The sequence below is a fragment of the Nicotiana tomentosiformis genome, chromosome 1, assembly GCF_000390325.3.
Source record: "Nicotiana tomentosiformis chromosome 1, ASM39032v3, whole genome shotgun sequence".
Taxonomy (NCBI): domain Eukaryota; kingdom Viridiplantae; phylum Streptophyta; class Magnoliopsida; order Solanales; family Solanaceae; genus Nicotiana; species Nicotiana tomentosiformis.
In genome coordinates, this window is record NC_090812.1 from 133,460,184 (window position 1) to 133,483,411 (window position 23,228).

The 23,228-nt window shown below is 39.9% G+C and overlaps 1 protein-coding gene across 7 annotated transcripts in view; it reads left to right on the forward strand.

Annotated features, from left to right (window-relative positions):
• LOC104097170 (aladin) overlaps positions 1–23,228 on the forward strand; it is a 47,485-nt gene that overhangs the window by 20,036 nt on the left and 4,221 nt on the right. The window contains exons 4-12 of one of the 7 annotated variants that reach the window (XR_011412617.1): positions 3,348–3,462; positions 3,660–3,759; positions 3,882–4,055; positions 5,024–5,082; positions 6,898–6,985; positions 7,093–7,168; positions 7,714–7,813; positions 12,002–12,053; positions 14,459–14,504. Coding sequence is in view for 6 of the 7 variants with exons in the window: in XM_070191652.1 (XP_070047753.1) it covers positions 2,937–2,981; positions 3,348–3,462; positions 3,660–3,759; positions 3,882–4,055; positions 5,024–5,082; positions 6,898–6,985; positions 7,093–7,168; positions 7,714–7,813; positions 12,002–12,053 (809 nt within the window). In the remaining variant the exon portion in view is untranslated. Of the gene's footprint in view, positions 1–2,848; positions 2,876–2,921; positions 2,982–3,347; positions 3,463–3,659; positions 3,760–3,881; positions 4,056–5,023; positions 5,083–6,897; positions 6,986–7,092; positions 7,169–7,713; positions 7,814–12,001; positions 12,054–12,117; positions 12,325–14,458; positions 14,505–23,228 lie in introns of those variants that run through there. The other 6 variants (XM_070191661.1, XM_070191664.1, XM_070191652.1 and 3 more) reach the window with 6 other exon arrangements.

Genomic DNA, 23,228 nt, shown 5'->3' on the forward strand with positions numbered 1-23,228 from the left:
CTCGTCTCGAATTTTTCCGTCTGTCGTGGTCAAAGTACCCAAAATTGTTTGATCACTGCCGATACGGATCCCATACCCACACCCATACTAGTGTCGTGTCGACACGGGTGCGGCACCTAAACTGCCATGTCGGAGCAACTTAGCTTTGAATACCCTTTGTACTTATATATCGGAATTAAGGTAATTTCTCCACGCGTTGGGCATCCTACCACTTAATAGTATATCATTAAATAGCTTAGTAAGCCATCCTACTCCAATTTCTCTAGGATACTTCCAGATTTCTATGAGGATACTATCAAACCACATGCTTTCCTTATCTTCATATTTTTCATGTCATCCTTTATCTCTGCCAACCCAACGTTTCTACCCTCCCCAGACCCCACGTGTGGGATTAAACTAGGTCTGTGTTGTTGTTGTATTCATAAGTTCACACTTTGAATCTAAGTTGCTCGGGCACGAGTGCGGATCTAGAGGTCGGATCCTTCGAGATGTAAATTCTAAGATTCAGGGATACGGATCCTAGTACGGATACAGGTGTGGGGATCCGACTAAAAATAATTCAAAAAAATAAAAATATCTCTAAATATGAGAAATTTTGTGGAATACTTACATATAGCTTGTGAAGTGTGAATTTCTTTTTTATTTTAAGTTGTAGCTAAGTAAAATGATTGATTTGCTAGATAAGGTAGGTATGCTATTTTCTTCAATTTAACCTAATTTTGGTTATGATTTCGGAAATCAAATTGTATCTCGTCTCGAATTTTTCCGTCTGTCGTGCTCAAAGTACCCAAAATTGTTTGATCATAGCCGATACGGATCCCATACCCACACCCATACTAGTGTCGTGTCGACACGGGTGCGGCACCTAAACTGCCATGTCGGAGCAACTTAGCTTTGAATACCCTTTGTACTTATATATCGGAATTAAGGTAATTTCTCCATGCGTTGGGCATCCTACCACTTATTAGTATATCATTAAATAGCTTAGTAAGCCATCCTACTCCAATTTCTCTAGGATACTTCCAGATTTCTATGAGGATACTATCAAACCACATGCTTTCCTTATCTTCATATTTTTCATGGCATCCTTTATCTCTGTCAACCCAACGTTTCTATCGCATAGATATATGGAGACCTAAAATGTTATTCTCGTGGTTCGTGTTAGCTTCTCCATTTCTCCTTGATCTCATCATCTCGTGTCGACACTTGTTAAGAATCATCTTTAATATATTTCACCTGGTTTAAATTCTTACTCCTCTTCTCTCTCGGGCATGCTAGTTTTAAGCATTCTTTTTCCCCTTCTTGTGTCTCTAGCTTTCGGTACAAGCCATTTAGGGCTTCTCCTCGAGCATGGCTAATAGTCTTGTTTAGCTTCGCCCTTAGCTCTCTTGTAGTCCTCAAAATCTTCTCCATCTTTTGTTTTTGATAATATCCTACAACGCTCTCTTTTTGCTTTAATAACTCATTCCACCGCCAAGATTCTTATTGTCAAGGTCCTTAACCTTTAGATACATCTAATGCTCACTTGCTAGTTTCTTAATGCTACTTGGCATTTCCTTCTATGGAATGTCTTCATTTCGTTCTTAAGTCGATGCTCCCTCCTCCCATAGTTTTTCTTGAAATGCTAACTGCTTTTGGTCCCTTTAATGTGCACCACCGAATTCTCAGTAACTTACAAGTCGTCTGCTTTCTCACTCTACTCCTAGACTAGACATCCAAGACTACCAATTTATGTTGTGTGGTCATTTTTCTCTTAGTATAATCTTTCAATTCCTTAGTTCTGTCACATCTTCTGGTAAGGGTAAACTCTAATTGACTGTGGTTACCTCACTCTTAAATGTTATCACGTGAGGTTCTATCTTTTTAATGTGTTAGCTACAACTATAAGCTAAAGAAAATTTTAGAGTAGCTTTTTCTTTATCATTCCTAGTACCATAACCATATCCCTGATGTACTTGGTCAAAATCGTCGCTATCTTTACACACATGATCATTTAGATCTCCCCCCATTAAAGATCTGTTAGTTATCCCTTGGACCAAGCTCTAACTTCCGTATCTAATCCTACTTGTGAAGCATTAGTGACATTGATTGTCTCAATCTCCCTTACAAGACTTAACAAGAGAACCCTCCCCCCGACTCCTCCCCCCTCCCCCAATTCTTATTTTATCTTTTCCCATAATACATAATTTATAATCATGTTGCCTATTTCTCTAGCCTTTTGCCCTACCCATTTAGTTTCCTGTAGGCAAGCATATCACATCTCGTTTTCTTAAAGGTATCCCCTACTTCAATCGACTATCCCGTTAAAGAGCCTAAATTCCTCCCAAATCCGACTCACTTGGACTAGATTTTTCCCCAATCATCTATGATGCAGGAATACTTTCTTATTTTGCACCACATTCAGGCGTTGATGTGGCAGAACTGACTTCTTTACTCACAATCGTCCATTATGTGAGAACCCTTTCTTATTTTTCACCACATGCGGGCACTGATGTAACAGGACTAACTTCTATACCCACACCCACCAATGATGTAGGAACCCTAGCACATACTCCCTCACATCCAGATGAGGATATGATGGAAGCCCTAGCCTATTTTTAATCACATCCGGGTGCTGATGTGACATGTGCCTAGGTGGGCATGTTCCAACGATTTAAGTATCGGGAGGATCATCATAAATTGGCTAGTTTTACGCTGATTACTTCCCCACCGCAATCCTTCTCCTTATCCAGATTTAGGACCAACCATTCTTGTTCATAGTGGTTGAGAGAGTCCTCTTCATTCTTGTTCATAGTGGTTTAGAGAGTCCTCTTCATGCCACTAGGTCAAGAGTTTGAGGCTGGTAGGCTGCAAAACAAAAAAAATGACCGGGAATGTGAGCATGTTTACACATACGGACGGAGTTAGCAAATTCAACCATACTGTTTAGAATTTCCATGATGTTTCTTCCCGTTCCTTTCCAATGCTCCTCGATTATAGGAGTATGCCTGCTGTTGATGAAGTTTTCTTGATTAAAAGAACATTTATAGGAAACAAAAGAAGTTAATTAATTTAACCTGTTAGACTATTTTAAATCATGAACTTGTACTCCGTGAAGATTTCTCTACATTGCACTAAACCTACTTGCCTAGTGATTAAGATGGTCTCTAATTTTATCTTGTGCAAAGCTTTATGCTTATGACTAAAGGTGTCCGTCTTAAAGTATCCCATGGGGTAAATGACAATAGTAATTTTTACCTTCTCAAATAGATATGTTCATGCATTTACCTACACTGGCTGTTAATTCAAAAATATAAAGGAAGTAAATTGCCTATGCTGTTTCATTTTTCTTAAAATGTGTTTTGCAGGTAAAATTGTTACAAGATGTTGGTTTCCATGGCCTTGGTTGGCACCAGCACAAGCATATTTTAGCCTTTATTTCAGGGCTGCATCAGGTGACAATTCGTGACTATGAAGATTCTGGTTAGTACTTGTTATGGTCCTTCATACTTGTATTTGTTTGGTTTTACTTTTAGTTCAAGCCAAGATATCCTACATCATATTGGTTATTGGACTCTATTTGCTTTAGTCTGGCGGTGTTAATCTTTTCATCTATATATGCTGTTTGCAAGTGACGTTTGAAAATTTTCGTGTTTGAAAAATCTCTTTCTCCGTGCCAGAAGGAAAGAACCCCTGCGCTTTGATCAATGAATCCCAAAAAGATGTTAGAAGTCTAGCATGGCGGCCAAATGGTGGGAGGACACTTTCTGTGGCCTGCAAGTTAGTATCTTTAGTTTGTCATATCTTAGATATCCTAAATCTGTCAAATCTCTCATATTTGTTTATACATACTTCATATGTTCATTTATCTGATGGTTGTTTCCAACTGCTTCACTGTATAGGCGTGGCATATGCATTTGGGCTGCTTCATATCAAGGCAACGCACCTTCAGTGAGATCAGGAGTCACATTGGGCACTCTCTCTAGAGGCTCAGGAACTAAATGGACTCTTGTGGATTTTCTTCGAAGTCCTGAACATGAACAAATTACTGCACTTTCCTGGAGCCCAAATGGAAGATATCCTAAATTATTGCCTAACATATCTTTGTTGTTCTTGCAAACTTTACCTCATTCATGGACTTAAGTGGGACATTATGTTTTATTTGATGAGTAGATTTTATGGTAACCACTACCTGAAAAATAGTTGCACCATAAAGATGCACGGATAAAATTTCATTCGGTTGATAAATAAGGCGATATTAGGATGAACTTTGCTGAACTAAATTAGGACTCCTTTATCAAAGTAATTTAAAATCTACACATATCATGGTTTGTAGGATGCATTTGCATCTACTAAAAGTATATCCTTACTGCCAGATCATTCTGGGTATTTTTCCGTTTTAATTCAAAGCAACTAATGCAGAATTTTGCTATCCCCTCAACCTCTCAAATTTTCCCTTCTCTTGCATTAATTTTGTCATATGCATATTATCTTGTGATTGACATCAGAATAGGTTTCCTGGTGATGCTGATCTATGGTCATGACAAAATTCATGTCCTCACCATTTCACATGTTAAAATTTTTCAATATGGTGAAATAGTGTACATGGTCATAGCAAAGGCATTGTCCAATCCGCTCTCTTGTTGAATGAAGCTTCTTTGCGCACATTCTTATAATACTTTGTTCCCAAATCTAACCAAATTAGTTGCTTCCCTTGAGGTGCTTCCATATTCTTTTATTATGAGCTCAGATCTTCTGGATTATAACTCTAAAGTGATTAAAATTTCTTTCATAAACCATTTAATTTCAGTTTCATTTAGTTTTTTTCCCTCTCCTGTGCCATGTTACTCGTGTAATACACAGGCTCTATCTCATTGTTATTGTGAGAAAGTGATATGATAGTAGTGTAGTCAGGTAGATGTAAAATGGTAGAACATTACTTTTGGAAAATAAGTTTACTTCAGATGATTAATAAAGGGCCTGACAATTATTGGTTTAAGAATGGAACTTCTGATGATTGAAAGCTTTCCTTGACCTTGTTTACATATTTGGCATCAGCTTCATTTGAGAGCTCTTCATTCATCATATGGGATGTTGCTCAAGGTATGCAACTTTTTCTACTTGTTTAAGTACCAGGCTCTGTTTCCTCTGTGCCTGTAACAGGTTGGCAAATTATTCTCAGTTCTTAGCTTGCTCAGAGCACATCACGATTTTTTTCTTCACCATTAAAATTTTCTTCCTGCCTTTTCTCTCTGTTCCTTTTTTCTCAACCTCTTCATTTGTGGGCACGACAAGAGTGAGTTGCTCTAGTGGTGAGCACCCTCCACTTCCAAGAGGTTGTTAGTTCGAGTCATCCTAAGAGCAAGGTGGGGAGTTCTTGGAGGGAGGGAGCCGAGGGTCTATCGGAAACAGTCTCTCTACCCCAGGGTAGGGGTAAGGTCTGCGTACACACTACCCTCCCCAGACCTCACTAGTGGGATTATACTGGGTTGTTGTTGTTGTTCATTTGTGGGCATAACTTTATCTATTTGATGCCTGGAGTGATGGTGATTAATGATAGCATTTACAGCTTTTGTTAGGTGAAATGTACGCAAGCCTTTTTCTTTCGATTTCTTTTAGTTTTCTTTGCTCCAGCTTCAAAAGGCTTGGTCTCTCTGAAATTCATGAGGCTCGGAATGATCTTATCTTTGATGATCAACATGACAACATCAAGGCATACTATGACTTTAAAAGAAAATCTTTTTGACAATGGAATTCAGCCCATGACGAATTGAAGATTCCTGAATATTATAAAAGTTAGACAAGTGGTCCAGAAGATATGCAAAGGGGAGAAGGTTTCTAGGGAGTAGTCTGCTAGGAAACCAAAAACTGATACCTCTGAGAACGCTGATTCTATGTACCTGAGGACATCACAATTTGCTTTTTCAATATGAGTTCTGGATGATCCTGTTGCTCAATTTGAAAATGTTTTTTTCTTTCTAGAAATTGAGCACTGTGTAAGAGATGGTCTTTCAAGTTTGAATCTCTTTTTTACTTCAATATCATTGTATTGCCAAATCAAGGGGAGGTCAATGGTATTTCATCCTCCCAGTAATGCTGACATTGACAGTATGTAGAAATGTTCTTCCTGAAGTGTAAAGTAAAATTAAGCAAGTTATCCACCTTTACTTTGTGGCATATCTGGAAATAAAGAAAAGAAACTGCATAAAAAAGAAGAAATGAAAGGAGGGGGAAGGAGAATAGTATTGATTTTTCCGTGTTGGTCTGGTATCGAAAGAAGAGAAGGAACGATATCTTTTAACATTGTTACATTCTAATAAATCTTCATTGTGCACAGCGTTAAATCTCTCTTGGGACTATGAGAAGTTTTATCAAGAGGGATTTGTTCTCTTGGAATTCTTCCCACTTTTATGCTGGAAAGATAAGCCTCTTGTTCTTATTTCCTGTATCTCCATAAAACTTTTGCAAGTGCAGGAACAATCTCTTGGAACACTTTTCTTTCCCACCTCCCCGCTTTCAGTGAAAATATGCTTTTAATGTCCTTAATTAGATAAACCAGAACGGGAGCTATTTCATAGTGACTGCGTCTTGGGGCTGTTAAAGTGCAAAAATGAAAGAGCTTATAGGTTAACTGGTCTATATATGTTTGCCGTATAAGGGGGATTAGCTTAGATGTTTGCTTATGCATATTTATTGAACTTTCTGTATCCTTTTTTTTTTTGAGATGTACTGTTTATATGTATACAAAATATTACAGTTTTATATATGCGCATGTATGTGTGCATTTATGTATATTTATTACAGTTTTAGGGTTTAAGGTTTTAACTGATCTATATATATGTGTGTGCGTGTGTATGTGTATATTATGTTACAAATTTGTAGTTCTAATTTAGTTATAAGCTTTAATGCATTTTACAGGAGTGGGAACACCTATTCGACGTGGCTTAGGGGGCATATCTTTGTTGAGATGGTCCCCGTCAGGAGACTATTTCTTCTCTGCAAAATTGTAATGTGACTTAACTAAATTTCTGAATCTTGTCTGTACATGAATGATGCTTAAGTTTTGTTTACTCTTTTGCTGATTATTCTCCCCGGTCTCCTCTCTTTTCACAGTGATGGGACATTCTATCTCTGGGAGATTAACACATGGACATCAGAACCATGGTCCTCAACAAATGGCTTTGTCACGGTTAGCTGAAGCAGATATTATCTTTTCATCTCATTTTGTACTATATTGTTAATTGAGATAGCTCTTTGATTTTTTTGTTTTCTGCTCCTTTTGGGTCTTAGGATCTTTCATTAACATAACTATGAAATTTAGTAAAGTCATTTTGTTTTTGTGCATGGATGTTCCTTTTGGATTATGCTTATTCAGAAGGCAAAATAAGATGGTTAGAGAGTGAACGCATGGTCTTTTTATGAATTTCGGTTTAATCTTCAAAATTAGAGATGCACTTTTCCCCCTCTCCATTATGTTTCTTCAGTAATGGTCTGTGGATGGATAATATGATTGGTGCAATTCTGGATAAGATAAAAAAATTCTGGATAACATAAAAAAAAATACTTATCTGATGCTCTTATTGCAATTTATGCCCTGTTATTAGGCTTTAGAGGCCCTGGTTTGGTGCGTTGTATGTTGATTTGCTATACTGTTTTGTGGACTATTTTAAATTGTATTGCTGGTCCATTGACACGTTTACACAATCTAACTTTAATCATGTTGCTCATTATCAGGGAGCAGCTTGGGATCTTGATGGTAGTAGAATACTTATTGCTTTCTCTGAATCTTCAACCTTGGGTTCCATTCACTTTGCAACCAGGCCACCATCTCTAGGTGTGTGGGATGTTTTCCAGCTTCCTTTCTGTTAATATATGTTTTCCTTTTATATCAAAGCTATAGTAGAAAGAAATTTTTGAATAGGCCAAATACATAGACCCCTGAACTTGTCTGGATATTTCATTTAGCTGCCTAAACAAAACCTAGGACCATTTGAATACTTGGCCTCTATGCCAAGTCTCAAATTGTGCCACTTAGACACATCTCGCTCAAACAATCAGCCAAGTAAAATGCATGTAGTTCACACGCGGTGACGTGGCAAAAATGCCAATTAACCAATGCCTCATGGCTTTTGATCCCAAATAAATTTTAAAAAATCTTTTGTACCCAAAAAAATTACAATTTTCATTACCAAAAAGAACTATAATTTCATCTCCTTCCCTCGTCAACTCATCATCTTCCCTATTTAAAAAGAAAAGATCATTCGTATCATCCAACTTCTGCACACCCATAACCCATACACCACCTTCTCTGCCTCTTTGTTGCGATAACTCTACAAAGCTCCCCTTTTTTCATCTCCATCTTCACCAAAATATTCCTTACACTTTCACAAACTTCAGATCCAAAACAGAGCACTCTGCACTCTCTGGCAAAGGCCCATCTGAAAAGCAACTTCACGGGAAACAGACCCTAGAAGCTCGACCACTTCATCTCATGGTTGAACTCCAAGATTTCCACAGTTTCCACCATCATCCCACCTCCATATCACTTTGATTGGAGCTTCCAACTGAAAGTTCTGTGTTCTTCTCTGGAATTCCATAGAGATGGATGAACATGGCTGGAGTAGCAGAGGCAATCTGATGTATAGTGGAAAAGGACAGCGGCTTGGTGGTATTTTTATGGACGAATGCTGGCTGGTTTTAGATGAATATGGGCGGAGATGGTGGTGATTTGGTGGAGGTGGTGCAGTGTTGGTGATGGAGCTGCTGTAGGTGGAGGACATGGTGATGGATATGTTGAAGGCGCAGGAGTAGGCGGGAGGAGCTATGGTGGTGGAGGTAGTGGCTATGATGGATGGTGGTGGCGCCAGAGAAGATGAACTTGAGTGGACTATGATCAAGAGGCATGGATTGTTGTTTTCTTGAGTGGACTTGGCCGTGAACATGTAATTGAGTGCCAGTTGTGGAGACTCAATGATAGAGCTAATGAAAGATATTCTTGGAAGAAACTCCTTATGCATAAGTAAGCCTATCCAAAAAGGAAATTTCAGAGATGTACCTTCGGAAACTTGATTATCTGGCCAATGACAATTTTAGTGTTTTTTTCCTGCTTCCAGTTTGATTACTGGATGTTTCTTTTGGTTTGGAGTAGTGAGAGTAAATGGGATTTAACAAGCTTCCTTAAATGTAACTAGATATCCTTTGTGGTTTTGGAATGATTATTATTCAATGTTTTAAAAGGCATTTCCACGACACATTGCACCCTGAGGAGTTTGTAAGATAGCCTTGGGCATCCATCGATAGGTGAAACTTCACCAAGGCTGATGCTTTTCATGCACATGTATAAGCCTTAGGATTTCACGCTTGTCTTTGAGTTGTTTTTGCCCTAGTCTTGCACTTTGCTTGTAGTAAAGATGCATACCTCCTCTAGAGACTCTTTATGAAATATCTCAATGTAGTATGATCGTCTGCTGACCAGGTTTACTAATCCCTATAGGTTATGAAGTCATCGAGTAGAACATGGATAATGAAGATTTTGGTTGACGATTAGTTGGAAATCTTTGGGAAATATTAGAGAGAAGGAAGGAAATATCCAAAAAATCGAGAGGAAGGGAGAAAGAGTTTCTAGGAAGATAAATATGTGACAATCGAAGGAGAGGTTATTCTGAAGAAAGAACACAAGAAAAGGAGGGTGCTGCTAGAGACCTAAGGTTGAAGCTAATACAATTTTTTCCTTTGTATTGTGCATTGGCAAGTCATCTTGGTCCAATAAGCATATACTTAATTATTTGCTAAAACACCCTAATTTTGGGTTGTCCAACATAAAAATCCACACTAGCTTTAAATTTCTTCAACATCTCTGTTACATGGACCTGGGTATGGCCATGCATCTCTTATTGGGACAGATAAGCTTGCGGTATCGGTACATTCATTTTCTTTTTGATAAGGTGAGAATGGGTACATTAAAATTTTAGTAAGTTCTAGTGTATTTTAAAGGATAGGCAACAATTATTTCATAGCTGTTTGAAATTTTCTGTTGAAAAATATAAATGATGCTTTTGGAAAATTAATGAAATAAATGTTCGACACATAGGGTCAACAATTTTGCCCGTAATCACCTCGACTTCATGTTTCTCCTCTTATTGAGAAATCCCCAAGGGCGTAAGGCGCATGGTTTGAAACTCGGTGGATTATGGGGTCCACCCCTCTACTCTTCTGACTTCTCCACCATGTTTTTTCTCCTTTAGAGACGTCTTTTTCAATTTATCTGCTTTACAAAAGAAAAAACTAACAGAAAAGAAGGAAAAATGAGGTTTGAGGAAAATAAAAATAAGAGTTCATTTATCCTTTTAAATGAACTCTTATTTTTATTTTCCTCAAACCTCATAGGCCTGCGTACATACTATCCTCTCCAGACCCCCACTTGTGCGATTACACTGGGTCTGTTGTTATCCTTTTAAATGCTTACCCATTTTATATTCTGATGAATGTAGATGGCTAACATATTACATTGTTACTATGCTGGAAATGGAAGACTGGGAAATTTCCCCCCCCCCCCCCTTTCCCGGGAACATCCCACCAAAATAAGGAAGAATCTTATTATGCTGTGTGTAAATTGAAAGAAGGTTACTAATGTCCTCGTGTATTACCTCACAGACATAAAATCTGGTACATACTGATAAGCGGCTCTCTTTTGCCTTTCCTTTTAGTAATAACGGTGCATCACCAACATCGTAATTCTTAGGTTGAGAAGAGATATTTTTGATTTGTAGGTGATGAAGTTGTCCATTTTACATAATATTCTAGATGTCTGTACCTCACTAGTGTTGTATCTAGTTTTAAAAAGAATCTAGTTGTGTTTTAGGGTCTTAGAGTAAACAATAATACTGGCGATGTAGCGTACTGAAACAAGGTAGTTATCACACTGGCTATACTAGAAAGTACCACCAAAATGAGGTCATTCTCTGTTTTGTGGTTAGGGCGTGAAGTAGAGCCTAGATTATGCTGAGAGTTTCCTGCATTTTATATACTTTGGCTGATTCAGTTCCTTTCGTTGAGTCTATTATACTGAACATATTAACTTTGGCCTCAACTGCTAAAGGTTAGTTTCTCGCCGTCTCTTCCGCTGAAATTACACATCTTCTTCATACTTAAGCTTTGTTGATTCCCTTTATTGCTGAATTTCCTACTGTGTTTCTCGTTTGATGTATACTTTGCTGTAAGTTTCTTTTAAATCTGGAGGATTTCTGTTCCAAAGTCAAAGCAACTTGGGATGTCCAACATTACTTTTAAGATGAGAAAAGATGTAGTATCTCATTTTAAGAAGCATTTGTACAGTTAGCGGCTTAAGCTGAAAAAGAATTTAAATATCGGTGTTAAAAATTCGTTTAGTAATATACTGTTCATTGAGGCTGAGGTTGGAAGCTGGAAAAAAAAAGGCAGTCCGGTGCACTAAGCTCCCGCTATGCGCGGGGTCCGGGGAAAATATTCTAGGAAGACTAGAATAAAGATGCTAATCAGAAATAGATGTGCCAAGTTCTGGAGGATCATAATTAGGGTAGCTAACTGCAAAGAGGCTGGATATTGCTGGACTGTTAGTACTTCGTTTTGTGTGTCAATGCATCAATAATTATGTTTAAATAGGGTGGTTCTGGTATAAAGAATGTGTGCGGTATCACTTTTTTTCCTTACCTTTTATTTCTTACGTAGTCTCTGACGATTTTCAGGACTTTAGGTCCTATTCCTATTTCAGTCTTTCAGATTATTCCTAACATCTTTCTGTGATCAACTTCTCTTTTGGCGTCCAATATACAGGCTCACTAAGGGTTTTGGTTCTTAGTAGTAGTGTATAAAGCAATCATCAATTAAACAAGGTCCCTGCCTGTTAGATGTTCAGGATTTAGCTGTTTCTCCCTTGTTTGACAGTTAGTGTAATAGTAATTTGAGGAATTTACCTAATCTGTTAGGTTGCTTATTAGTTTTTCACAAGCTTGATTTTTGTTGTCTCTTCTACTATTCTGTGCAGATGCTCATCTTATACCTGTTGAGTTGCCGGAGATACAGTCCTTGACTGGCAGGTACTGAAACTAAGCTTCAAGTAAGGTGCAAATTTCTTCTAATAATTACTCAATTTTGTCACAGGTGTTTCAGGGTGTTGTATAACATTTAGCTTAGACTCTCATCTTGGACGTCAAATTCTATGTTTGGTTTTTTATTTTGTTTATCTTTCTCCATTTAAGAAATTTGTAATGGTTGTCCTCCAAAATTTGTTTTCAACTTGTTTTCTCATTAGAGCGAAACCTTATTTCTTTTGATAAATCAAATGTATTCCATTGATGATGCACCAAACATCGTGTACTATACAAAAGTGTCATGTTTCGAATGAGCTTTCGGCATCTCAAAAATCTAACTAGTTATGCGAATTGGTATATGTCCTCTTCACACCAAAAACACAAAAGAAATAAGAAATAACTTTGAATCTTCACATTGGATTTTCAACACCGTCAAAAATTTTGCTATTCCTTTCTCTATATTACACAATAGTTACATTAGGCTGCTGTCTTCCATATCCTTTTCTTTTGAGCATCCAATTCCCTTGAATATACATAGTTATGTAATTAATATGTAATTAGTCCTAGTCCCACTTGGAATAGGAGTAGGATATATATTATATATAGTTATGAATAGGGCTCATTGTATTATAATTAAGATATCAATAATATATATTTCTCCCGTGCTTTCTCACATGGTATTAGGGCGGAAGTGAGAAAATTGTTGTTGTGCGTCATTCCAGCGATATTGGGAAGAAAAAAACCCATCGCCGTGCCATTTTTCCGGCGACTTAAGGCTGTCCGAATAAAAAAAAATTATTATCCGTCACTGTTGTGCAAAAATCAACACCACCACGAGGTAGATCAGCCTCCAGCGACCTACCCATAAAAAATCTCCTGTAGAAAACCTCCCACACGTGCTGGTCCATTGTTTGGCGATGACTCTTCAGGACAGTGTGTTTCCTTCGCAATTCCGAGCCTACCCATCATATTTCCTTTTTATGCTAATCACTTTCAATTTTTTCCGGTTGCTACAGTGATTTTTCAAGCAGAAACAATACTTTTTCGGCAAAAACAGTGGTTTCTTCCCTGTTTCAGTGAGATATTATTGGTTATTTTTATTATTTGTTTCTAGACCTCTCTCCAATCTAGCAATATCTTTGGGATTTGATATATTTGGTTCTAAAACACGGGTTTTGGAAATCCAAGCTTCATGATTACTTCAGATCCCTTAATGGGAAGTTCAAACTATTTAGCTTGGGCTTCCTTTGTTGAATTGTGGTGCAAGGTCAATGTGTTCAAGGCCACTTAACCAAAAAGGCCAGTGAAGGAGATGAAAAGGCCAAGGCACTTTGATAAAAGATCGATGCTCAATCATGTAGTATCTTGTGGCGATCTATTGATCCCAAGCTGATGCCTTGTTTCGTCCATTCTAGAAATGTCCTTTAGTTTGGGAAAAGGCTCGCACTTTATATACTAATGACATATCTCGTTTCTATGATGTGATATTGCGAATAACAAACTTGAAGAAACATTAATTGGATATGCCTACTTATTTGGAACAAGTACAGGTAGTCATGGAGGAATTTGAGAAGTTGATTCCAGTTTCTGTTAGTATTGAAAAGCAACAAGAGCAACGATAGAAGATGTTTCTAGTTCTTACACTCGCTGGATTTCCTAATGACCTTGATTCAGTATGTGACCAGATTTTGGCTAGTCTGACTGTCTCTACAATTGATGAATTATTCTCTCGATTACTTCGCCTTGCTGCAGCACCTAGTCACCGAACGATCTCATCACAGACAATTGACTCCTTTTCGCATCCCAGACGGTGGAAAATCGGGCATCTTAAACTATGGACAATAGACGTGGAGGAAGTCGATTTGGAAGATCTCGACCCAAGTGTTCTTGTTGGAATAAACTTGGACACATTCGTGAAGTGCTATTCTCATGGTCGACCACCAAAAAATACTTATGTTGCTCAGACTGAGACTACATGTAATCGGGGGTTTTCTTTATCTGAAGGGGAATATAATAAGTTCCTTCGGTAACGAGCACGTAAGCAGGCATTTCCACAACTAGCCTCGGTTGCTCAGAGTGATACTTTTGTTGCTGGTAATTCTTTTGCTTGTGTTTCCTTGTCAAGTACTCTCGAACCGTGGGTCATGGACTCCGGTGCTTCTGATCATGTCTCTGGTAATAAATCACTTTTGTCGAATATTGTGTATTTACAGTCTCTTCCCGTTGTTACATTAGCCAATGGGTTCCAAACTAAAGCAAAAAATGTTGGACAAGTTAATCCCCTATCTTCTGTCACTCTAGATTTCGTTCTTTATGTCCCTGGTTGTCCTTTTAGTCTTGCATCTGTTAGTCATTTGACTCGTGCCCTCCACTGTGGTATATATTTTATTGAAGATTCTTTTATTATGCAGGATCGCAGTACGGGACAGACGACTGGCACATGGCGTGAATCACAAGGTCTTTACTATCTTAACTCAGTCCATCTACAACATGTCCAGTTACAGATTCTCCAGACCTAATTCATAAGCGTTTAGAACATCCGAGTTTATCCAAGCTTCAGAAGATGGTGCCTAGTTTGTCTAATTTGTCTACATTAGATTGTGAGTCGTGTCATCTTGGGAAACATACTCGAACCACCTTTCTGCGTAGTATTGAGAGTCATGCAGGGTTTGCTTTCTCTTTAGTTTATTATTATATATGTGGTCCTAGCGGAGTCAGTTCAACCTTGGGATTTCGTTATTTTGTTAGTTTTATCGATGATTATTAAAGATGTTCTTGGCCTTACTTAATGAAATGTCGTTCTGAGCTGTTTTTTATATTCCAGAGTTTTTGTCTTGAAATAAAAAAAGTCAATTTAGTATTTCTTTTCGCACTTTTCGCAGTGATAATGCCTTAAACTATTTATCCTCTCAGTTTCAGCAGTTTATGACTTCTCAAGGAATTGTTCATCAGGCATCTTGTCCTTATACCCCTTAGCAGAATGGGGTTGCAGAGACCAAGCATGGACATCTCATTGAGTCGGCTCACACACTTCTCATTGAGTCTCATGTTCCGATGCGTTTTTAGGACGATGCAGTTCTCGCGACTTGTTCTTCGATTAATCAGATGCCTTCTTCTCCCTTCCAGAATCAGATTTCGCATTCAGTATTGATTCCTTAGTCACCCTTATACTTTCTTTCCCCTCGTGTTTTTGGGAGCACATGTTTCCTTCATAATTTAGTCCCTGAGAAAGATAAATTAGCTCCTCGTGTTCTCAAGTGTGACTTCCTTGGTTGTTCTAATGTTCAAAAGGGATATCGTTGCTACTTACCTGATCTTCGTAGGTACCTTATGTCAGCTGATGTAACATTTTTAAGTTTAGACCTTGCTTTATCTCTTCTGACCACCTTAATATATTTAAGGTCTTACCTATGCAGACTTTGAGGAGTTTACTATAGCTCCGCTTACACCCTCAGCCATAAAAGTCTTACCCATACCAACCGTTAAGGAATCTAGTGCTGCTCCTCTTAGATCCCCAGCCACTTGAATACCACTCTTGACTTATCGTCATTCTCCGCGTCCAGCATTAGGCCCAGCTGATTCGCGTCCTGCACCTGACCATGCTCCTACTATGGACTTCTTTCCTCCTAGTCCATCGATTGCACTTCGGAAAGGGATACAGACCACACTTAATCCTAATCCCTATTATGTCGGTTTAAGTTATCATCGTCTGTCATCACTCCATTATGCGTATGTATCATCTTTGTCCTCTGTTTCCTTCTTTAAGTCTACAGGTGAAACACTGTCTCATCCAGGATGGCTGATGGCGACATGCTATGATTGATGAGATATCTCCTTTACATACGAGTGCTACTTGGGAGCTTGTTCCTTTTCCTTCAGGTAAATCTACTGTTGGTTATCATTGGGTGTATGCAGTCAAAGTTGGTCCAGATGGCCAGGCTGATCAACTTAAGGCTTCTCTTGTTGCCAAAGGGTATACTCAGATATTTGGGCTCGATTACAGTGATACTTTCTGTCCCGTGACTAAAATAGCATCAATTCGCCTTGACCTCTCTATCAATTGGACATTAAGAATGCTTTTCTTCACGGTGACCTTGATGATGAAGTTTATATGGAGCAACCACCTGGTTTTTGTTGCTCAGGGAGGGGGGGGGTTCAAATAGCATTGTATGTCGGTTGTGTAGGTCACTTTGATCTAAGGCAGTTTCCTCGAGCCTGGTTTGGTAAGTTCAACACAATTATTCAAGAGTTTGGCACGACTCCTAGTGAAGCTGATTATTTTGTGTTTTATTGGCATTCTGCTTCAAATTTTTATTTTTATCTGGTGGTTTATGTTGACGATATTATCATTACAGGCAATGATCAAGATGGTATTACTAAGTTGAAGCAACATTTCTTTCATCACTTTCAGACTAAGGATCTGGGCAAATTAAAGTATTTTCTGGGTATTGAGGTCGCTCAGTCTAGCTCAGGTACTGTGATCTCACAACGGAAGTATGTTGCTGTAGACCTGTTGACACTCCTATGGATCCGAATTCTAAACTTCTGCAAGTACAGGGGAAGTCGCTTAGCTATCTTACAATAGATAGACGACTGGTTGGTAAATTAAATTACCTCACAAAGACTAGACCTGACATTTCCTTTCCTACAAGTGTCGTGAGTCAGTTTATGGATTTTCCCTCTGATAGTCATTGGGATGTAGTTGTTCGCATTCTTCGGTATATAAAATTAGCTCTGGGTAAAAGATTATTGTTTGAGGATCGAGGCGATAAGTAGATTGTTGGATACTCAGATGCTTATTGGGCAAGATCGCCTTCTGGTAGACGTCCTACATCTGGATATTGTGTTCTACTAGGAGGTAATTTGGTATCTTGGAAGAGCAAGAAACAGAATATGGTACAAAAGCAGAATATCAAGCAATGACCGGCAACATGTGAGCTAGTTTGGATCAAACAGTTGCTCAGGGAGTTGACATTTGGTGAGATTAGCCAGATGAAACTCGTGTGTGATAATAAAGCTGCCCTTCATATTGCATCAAATCCGGCGTTCCATGAGAGAACTAAACGCCAGTGTTATTAAAAGCGCACGCTTCCCGCTTAAAGCGCAAAAGCGAGGCGAGGCGAGGCGAGGGGTCTGTGCCTTTCTGCCCTAAAGTGCGGCATTGGTAAATAAGCGCACGCTACACCCTAAAAAGCGAGAAGCGAGGCGATGAAAAAAGTGCAGAAAAGCTCGTTTAAGCGAGGTCCAGCGGCTGCCTAGGGTTTTCTTAAAAAAATATTGCAAATACACTTGCGCACACTTCTTCCAAACATCTGCTTCTCTGCAACAAGCGACGATTGCAACGTTCGACTCTTTCTCTTCCGCTCTTCAGGTAAGATTCTCTTCGTCTCTTCTGCTTTTCTTCTCCTCTTCTCCTTCAGTTCTTTCTTCTCTTCTCTTCCTCTTCTGATTTTCTCTGCTTCACTGTTCACTGTTCGACTCCTCTCCTCTTTTCTCTTCTTCTCTTTCTATTCTTCTTTTCTATTTTTTTCAGTTCTTATTTGTCTGTTCTGTCCTGTTTTATGCTTGTGCTTTCTGCTGTTCACTCACTTCACTGTTCATTGTTCGACTTCTCTCCTCTGTTCTTTTCTTCTTTTCTATTTTTTTCCGTTCTTATTTCTCTGTTCACCCCTGTTTTGTAATTTATGCTTGTGCTCTTTTTTTTTAAAAAAATTTCTGTTGTTCACTGTTCACTGCTCTGTTTTCTGCTGTTCACTGTCATGCCATGTTTTAACAATTCCTTTTGTGATTTGGTTTTGCATTTACTTAATATGTTATGACTTTTGAGGATTATTGACTATCTAGTTTTAGTATCTATTATTTACTTCTTAATTTAAGAATTGAAACATTTGCTTAATATGTTATTTGTTTTTGAGTTCTTGGTCATTTATCTATGCTTATTTAATTTTTATTTATTTATTTGTTATATTGCGCTTCACATGAAAAAAGCGCGCGCTTAGCTTCACGCTTCTCGCTTCGGTGAAGCGAGGCCTCCTCGCTTTTTTCCGCTTCTCGCTCTCCAAAACACTGCTAAACGCATTGAGATTGTCTCTCACTTCGTCAGAGAAAAAAATGCTCCCAGGAGATATTACTATAAAATTTGTGAAGTCGAATGATCAACTTGCAGATATTTTCACCAAATCCCTCACTGGTCCTCGTATTAGTTACATATGTAACAAGCTCGGTACCTATGATTTGTATGCACCGGTTTGAGGGGAGTGTTAGATAGTTATGTAGTTAATATATAATTAGTCTTAGTCCCACGTGGAATAAGAGTAAGATATGTATTGTATATAGCTATAAATATGGCTCATTGTATTTGATAAATGGATATTGGGCCTAACTCAACCCCAAAAGCTAGCTCAAGAGGTGAGGATTGCCCAAGACCATATAAAGAGACCAAGGACCTCAAATCCCTGCGATGTGGGACAATTCAACACCGCCCCTCACGCCTAGGCCTGCAAACTGGAGCGTTGACCACATAAATGGGGGCCAGCATCGGTAACAATAATTGGGATGAGCCTGGCTCTGATACCATGATAAATGGATCTTGGGCCTAACTCAACCCCAAAGTTGCCCTTCGATGTGGGACAATTCAACCCCCTCCCCCTCCCCTCGAGCCTGCAAACTCTAGCGTGGACAACATAAATGGGGGCCCGGCATCGGTAACTATAATTGGGATGGGCATGGCTCTGATATCATGATAAATGGACCTTGGGCCTAACTCAACCCCAAGGTCCAAGGTCCATTTATCATGGTATCAGAGCCAGGCCCATCCCAATTATTGTTCCCGATGTTGGGCCCTCATTTATATTGTTCCCGATGTTGGGCCCTCATTTATGTTGTCCACGCTTCAGTTTGCATGCCTGGCGGGGGGGGGGGGATGTTGTCGGAGGGATTTGAGGTCCTTGGTCTCCTTATATGGTCTTGGGCAATCCTCACCTCTTGAGCTAGCTTTTGGGGTTGAGCTAGGCCCAATGTCTATTTACCATGGTATCAGAGTCAGGCCCATCCCAATTATTGTTACCGATGTTGAGCCCATTTATGTTGTCCACGCTCCAGTTTGCAGGCCTGGGCATGGGGGGTGGGGTGGGGGGTTTGAGTTGTCCCACATCGGTGGGATTTGAGGTCCTTGGTCTTCTTATATGGTATTGGGCAATCCTCTCCTTATAAGCTAGCCACTACCACCTTGTCCCTAATAATTTCGTTCCTAATCTTTTCTTTCCTTGTATGCCCATACATCTATCTCAACATCCTAATTTCAACACCTTCATCTTCTGGATGTGAGGCTTCTTGACAGGCCAACACTCAGCCCCATACAACATTTTCGGTCTAACCACCACTCTGTTAAACTTTCCAAGTTTTGGTGGCATAATCTTATCACATAGAACCCTATAAGTGAGCCTCCATTTTATTCACCCCGCTCCAATTCAATGAGTAACATCCTCTTCAGTCTCTCCGTTGCCTTGGATTACAGACCCAAGATACTTAAAACTATTCCTTTGGGGGATGGCATGAGTATCGATCTTCACTTCTACTTTTGCTTCATGCATCTCATCACTGAACTTGCACTCCAAGTACTCTGTTTTCGACCTGCTCAACTTAAAACCTTTAGACTCTAGTGTCTATTTCCAAACCTCCAACCTAGCGTTAACCCTGCCTCGCGTCTCGTCAATCAAGACTAGCAAATAACATGCACCATGACACCTCCCATCCCCTTGTACGTGTCACGTCAGCACATCCAATGCCAGGGCAAACAAAAACGCCCCATGTCCATTGGGAAATGTTCTGAGTCACTATTCGCAATCCTCATCCGAGTCTTAGTTCCCTCATACATGTCCTTAATTACCTTAGTGTACGCTACCGGAACACCACTAACCTCCAAACATCTCCGTAGACCCTCCCTCGTGACTTTGTCGTAGGCTTTCTCTAGGTCAATGAACACCATATGTAAGTCCTTTTTTTCCTCCCGATATCGCTCCGCCAATCTTCTCACAAGGTGAATGGACACACTTCCTCTCCACCACCCTCTCACAAACTTTCATAGTGTAACATCGACTCGATACCCCTATAGTTGTTGCAATTTTGGATATCACCTTTGTTTTTGTACAACAGAATCATCAAACTCCACCGCCAATATTCGGGCATCTTCTTCGTCCTGAAAATGACATTAAACAAACCAGTAAGCCACTCCAAGCCTACTCGACTCGCGCCCTTCCAAAATTTCACCAAGATCTCGTCAGGCCTAATCACCTTACCCCTGCTCATCTTTCGCATTGCCCCTTAAACCTCCTCAACCTTAATACGCCTACAAAACCCAAAATTAGTCTGGCTCTCTGAGTTCTCCAACTCACAGAGCACGATGTTCCTGTCCCCTTTCTTGTTCAAGAGTTTATGGAAGTACGTGTGCCATCTACGCCTAATATACGCCTCTTCCACCAATACCTTGCTATCCTCTTCTTTGATGCACTTCACTTCGTCCAGGTCCCGAGCCTTCCTCTCTCTAATCTTGTCTAACCTGTACAGCTTCCTATCACCTCCTTTGCCCCTAAAATCCTCCTACAATCGTTCAAATGCTGCAGTCTTCGCCGCCGCGACTGCTAATTTTGCCTCTTTTCTAGCCTTCTTATAACACTCCCTATATGTCCTCTTCTCCTCCTCGTCCGTGTTCTCCACTAGCTTCAGATATGCCGCTTTCTTGGCTTCCACTTTACCTTGGACTTCCCCATTCCACCACCACTTCCCTTTGTAGTCTCCCGCGTATCCCTTCGTGACCCCTGGCCCCACTCTAGCAGCTTCCCTAATGCAGTTCGCTATCTTGATCCACATACTACTCGCATCCCCATTACTCCAATCCCCCATAGCTAACAACTTCTCCCCCAACTCCTGAGCTTTGTCCTTAGTCAAGGCTCCCCATTTGATCTTAGGCTGACCGTACACCGCTCTCTTCTTCCTTGCTTTCCTGATCTCCAACTCCATTTCCAAGAGCCTATGCTGCGTCGATAGACACTCACTCGGGATAACCTTGCAATCAGTGCAAAGATCCCTATCACACCTCCTGAAGAGAAGGTAATCAATTTGAGTCTTGGCTACCTTACTCTGGAAGGAAGTGTTAACTACCACCAAGTCAAAAGCTCTAGCAAAATCTAATAGCGAGGTTCCTCCCTCGTTTCCATCTCTAAAACCGAACCCGGCATGCACCCCGTCATAACCCCTAGCAGTCTCCCCAATATGGCCATTAAAATCACCTCCTATAAAAGCTTCTCGGTGTGCGGAATACCACGCACAACCTCGTCCAAATCTTTCCAGAAGCTCCTTTTCACCTCCTCGTCCAGGCCCACTTGAGGTGCGCAAGCACTAATCATGTTTAAAGTGAACCCGCCAACCGCTAGCTTAATAGTCATCAACTTATTGTTCACTCTCCTAACATCCAGCACTAGTTCCCTGAGATCCCTATCAACTAAAATACCTACATTGTTCTTGCCCTTAGCACCACCTGAATTTTAAACCCGTTAACATCCCGAGCTTTTGTACCCACCCATCTAGTCTCCCTCTTCTGTAGAATCTTTCCTAACTCTATAGACTTACCCGTCAATGTTCCTATGTTCCAGTACCCCACTCTCAGCCTAGTGGATCCCCTACCCCCTTACCACCCATTCCCCCGACCCTCCGTCCCACCCGAGGACATAACCTTACTCTACCATCGTTCAGTGCATCCATTACACAAGCAAAGAACTAGGCTAAGGAATATAGACTAAACTACAACTACTAGAAATGTAGACAAGCAATCAAAGTTTAAGTATAGACTAAAACAATTTTAAGCACGCAGAGATACAAATGACTCAATTAATGGCAGAGAAAATGTAAGCTAGTTGAAGTAAATACAATAGTCAAGGATAAAAGGCAGACAGACAAATACCAAAAAGCGAAATAACAAATTTTAAAGCCAGAACAATAGAACTTGGAGTTAAACTGGGGTGCCGAGAAAGATGTTGCCATTCCTTGGGGAGCGAATATGGGGCTGGATGGGTCTGGACTCTAGTCGAGGACGCCTACACAACGCAACAGGACCAACAGAAAGGAAAATCTGGAAGTTCCCACGCGCCCCGTGCCGCCTCTTGCTGCCCGCGCGTGTGCTTCATGCGCCTCCCAAGGGTTCTGCTGCCGCTTCTAGGGCTAGAAATCCGACGAGCAACATGAGAGAGAAAGGGGTGGAAGAGAAGATAAAGAGGGTGCCGCCCTCTTTTGCCGCTGCTGTTAGGGCAGCATGACTCGACGAAAGAAAAAAGGGGGAAGAAAAGAGACGGGGGCATAGAAGAGAAGCGGGGTAGAGGAGGAGAAAGAAAGAGGAAGAAGAAGAAGGGAGAAGATAGAGAGACGGGAAGGAGGGGGGGTTTTGGGGGGGGGTCGCCGATTGGGAGCCGACGCTAGTAGCGAAAGGGGGGCGTTTGTGTAGCAGAGAGAGAGAGAGAGAGACGTTAGAGAGGCGTTCTAAATCTGATAAAATAGAAATACTTCTGATAGCACAATAGTAGGAAATAATTTACCTACAAACATTAGATAAGTAGGGAAGAAAAGCCAAATGCTGTTTTTAATATGATAGTTAACCTATCCGTGAGGAAATCTTCCACGCTAAATAGAGTAGTAGATAAACGAGGGAGAAGTTACACAATGAAGGCAAAGATAATGAAAAACGAAAAATAAATTACAGAAAGGAGAGAGTGGTATGCTGCAAGTGTTGTTTAACTGAAGCTCCATAATTTGGTGCACGAATATTGGTTACTTAATATTTGATGTTCAAGCCGTTAGAGAGCTTATCTGAGGCAATTTGTTATGTTGGTTCGCTTTGAAAATTTTGAAATTTTGGAGGCCCAATTCTTTCTCAAATAGTGGCATTTAGAGGGGAAAATGGATGAAAAGTTGTCGGCCATAATTCTTTTCAAGTTCTGATTCAGTTTTATTTGTTTGATTGTTTTTGCAAAAACATGTCAAAACTGAGAAATGATTTTTCAATTTTTTGGATAACTTGAAAAACAACTTTTTCATCCTTGAATTTTTTCAAATTTTCAAGTTATCCAAAACCCTGAATTTCTTTTCAAGGTTCTGAAAAAATGGGTAAATATTTTTTTTTTTGCGCAAAGA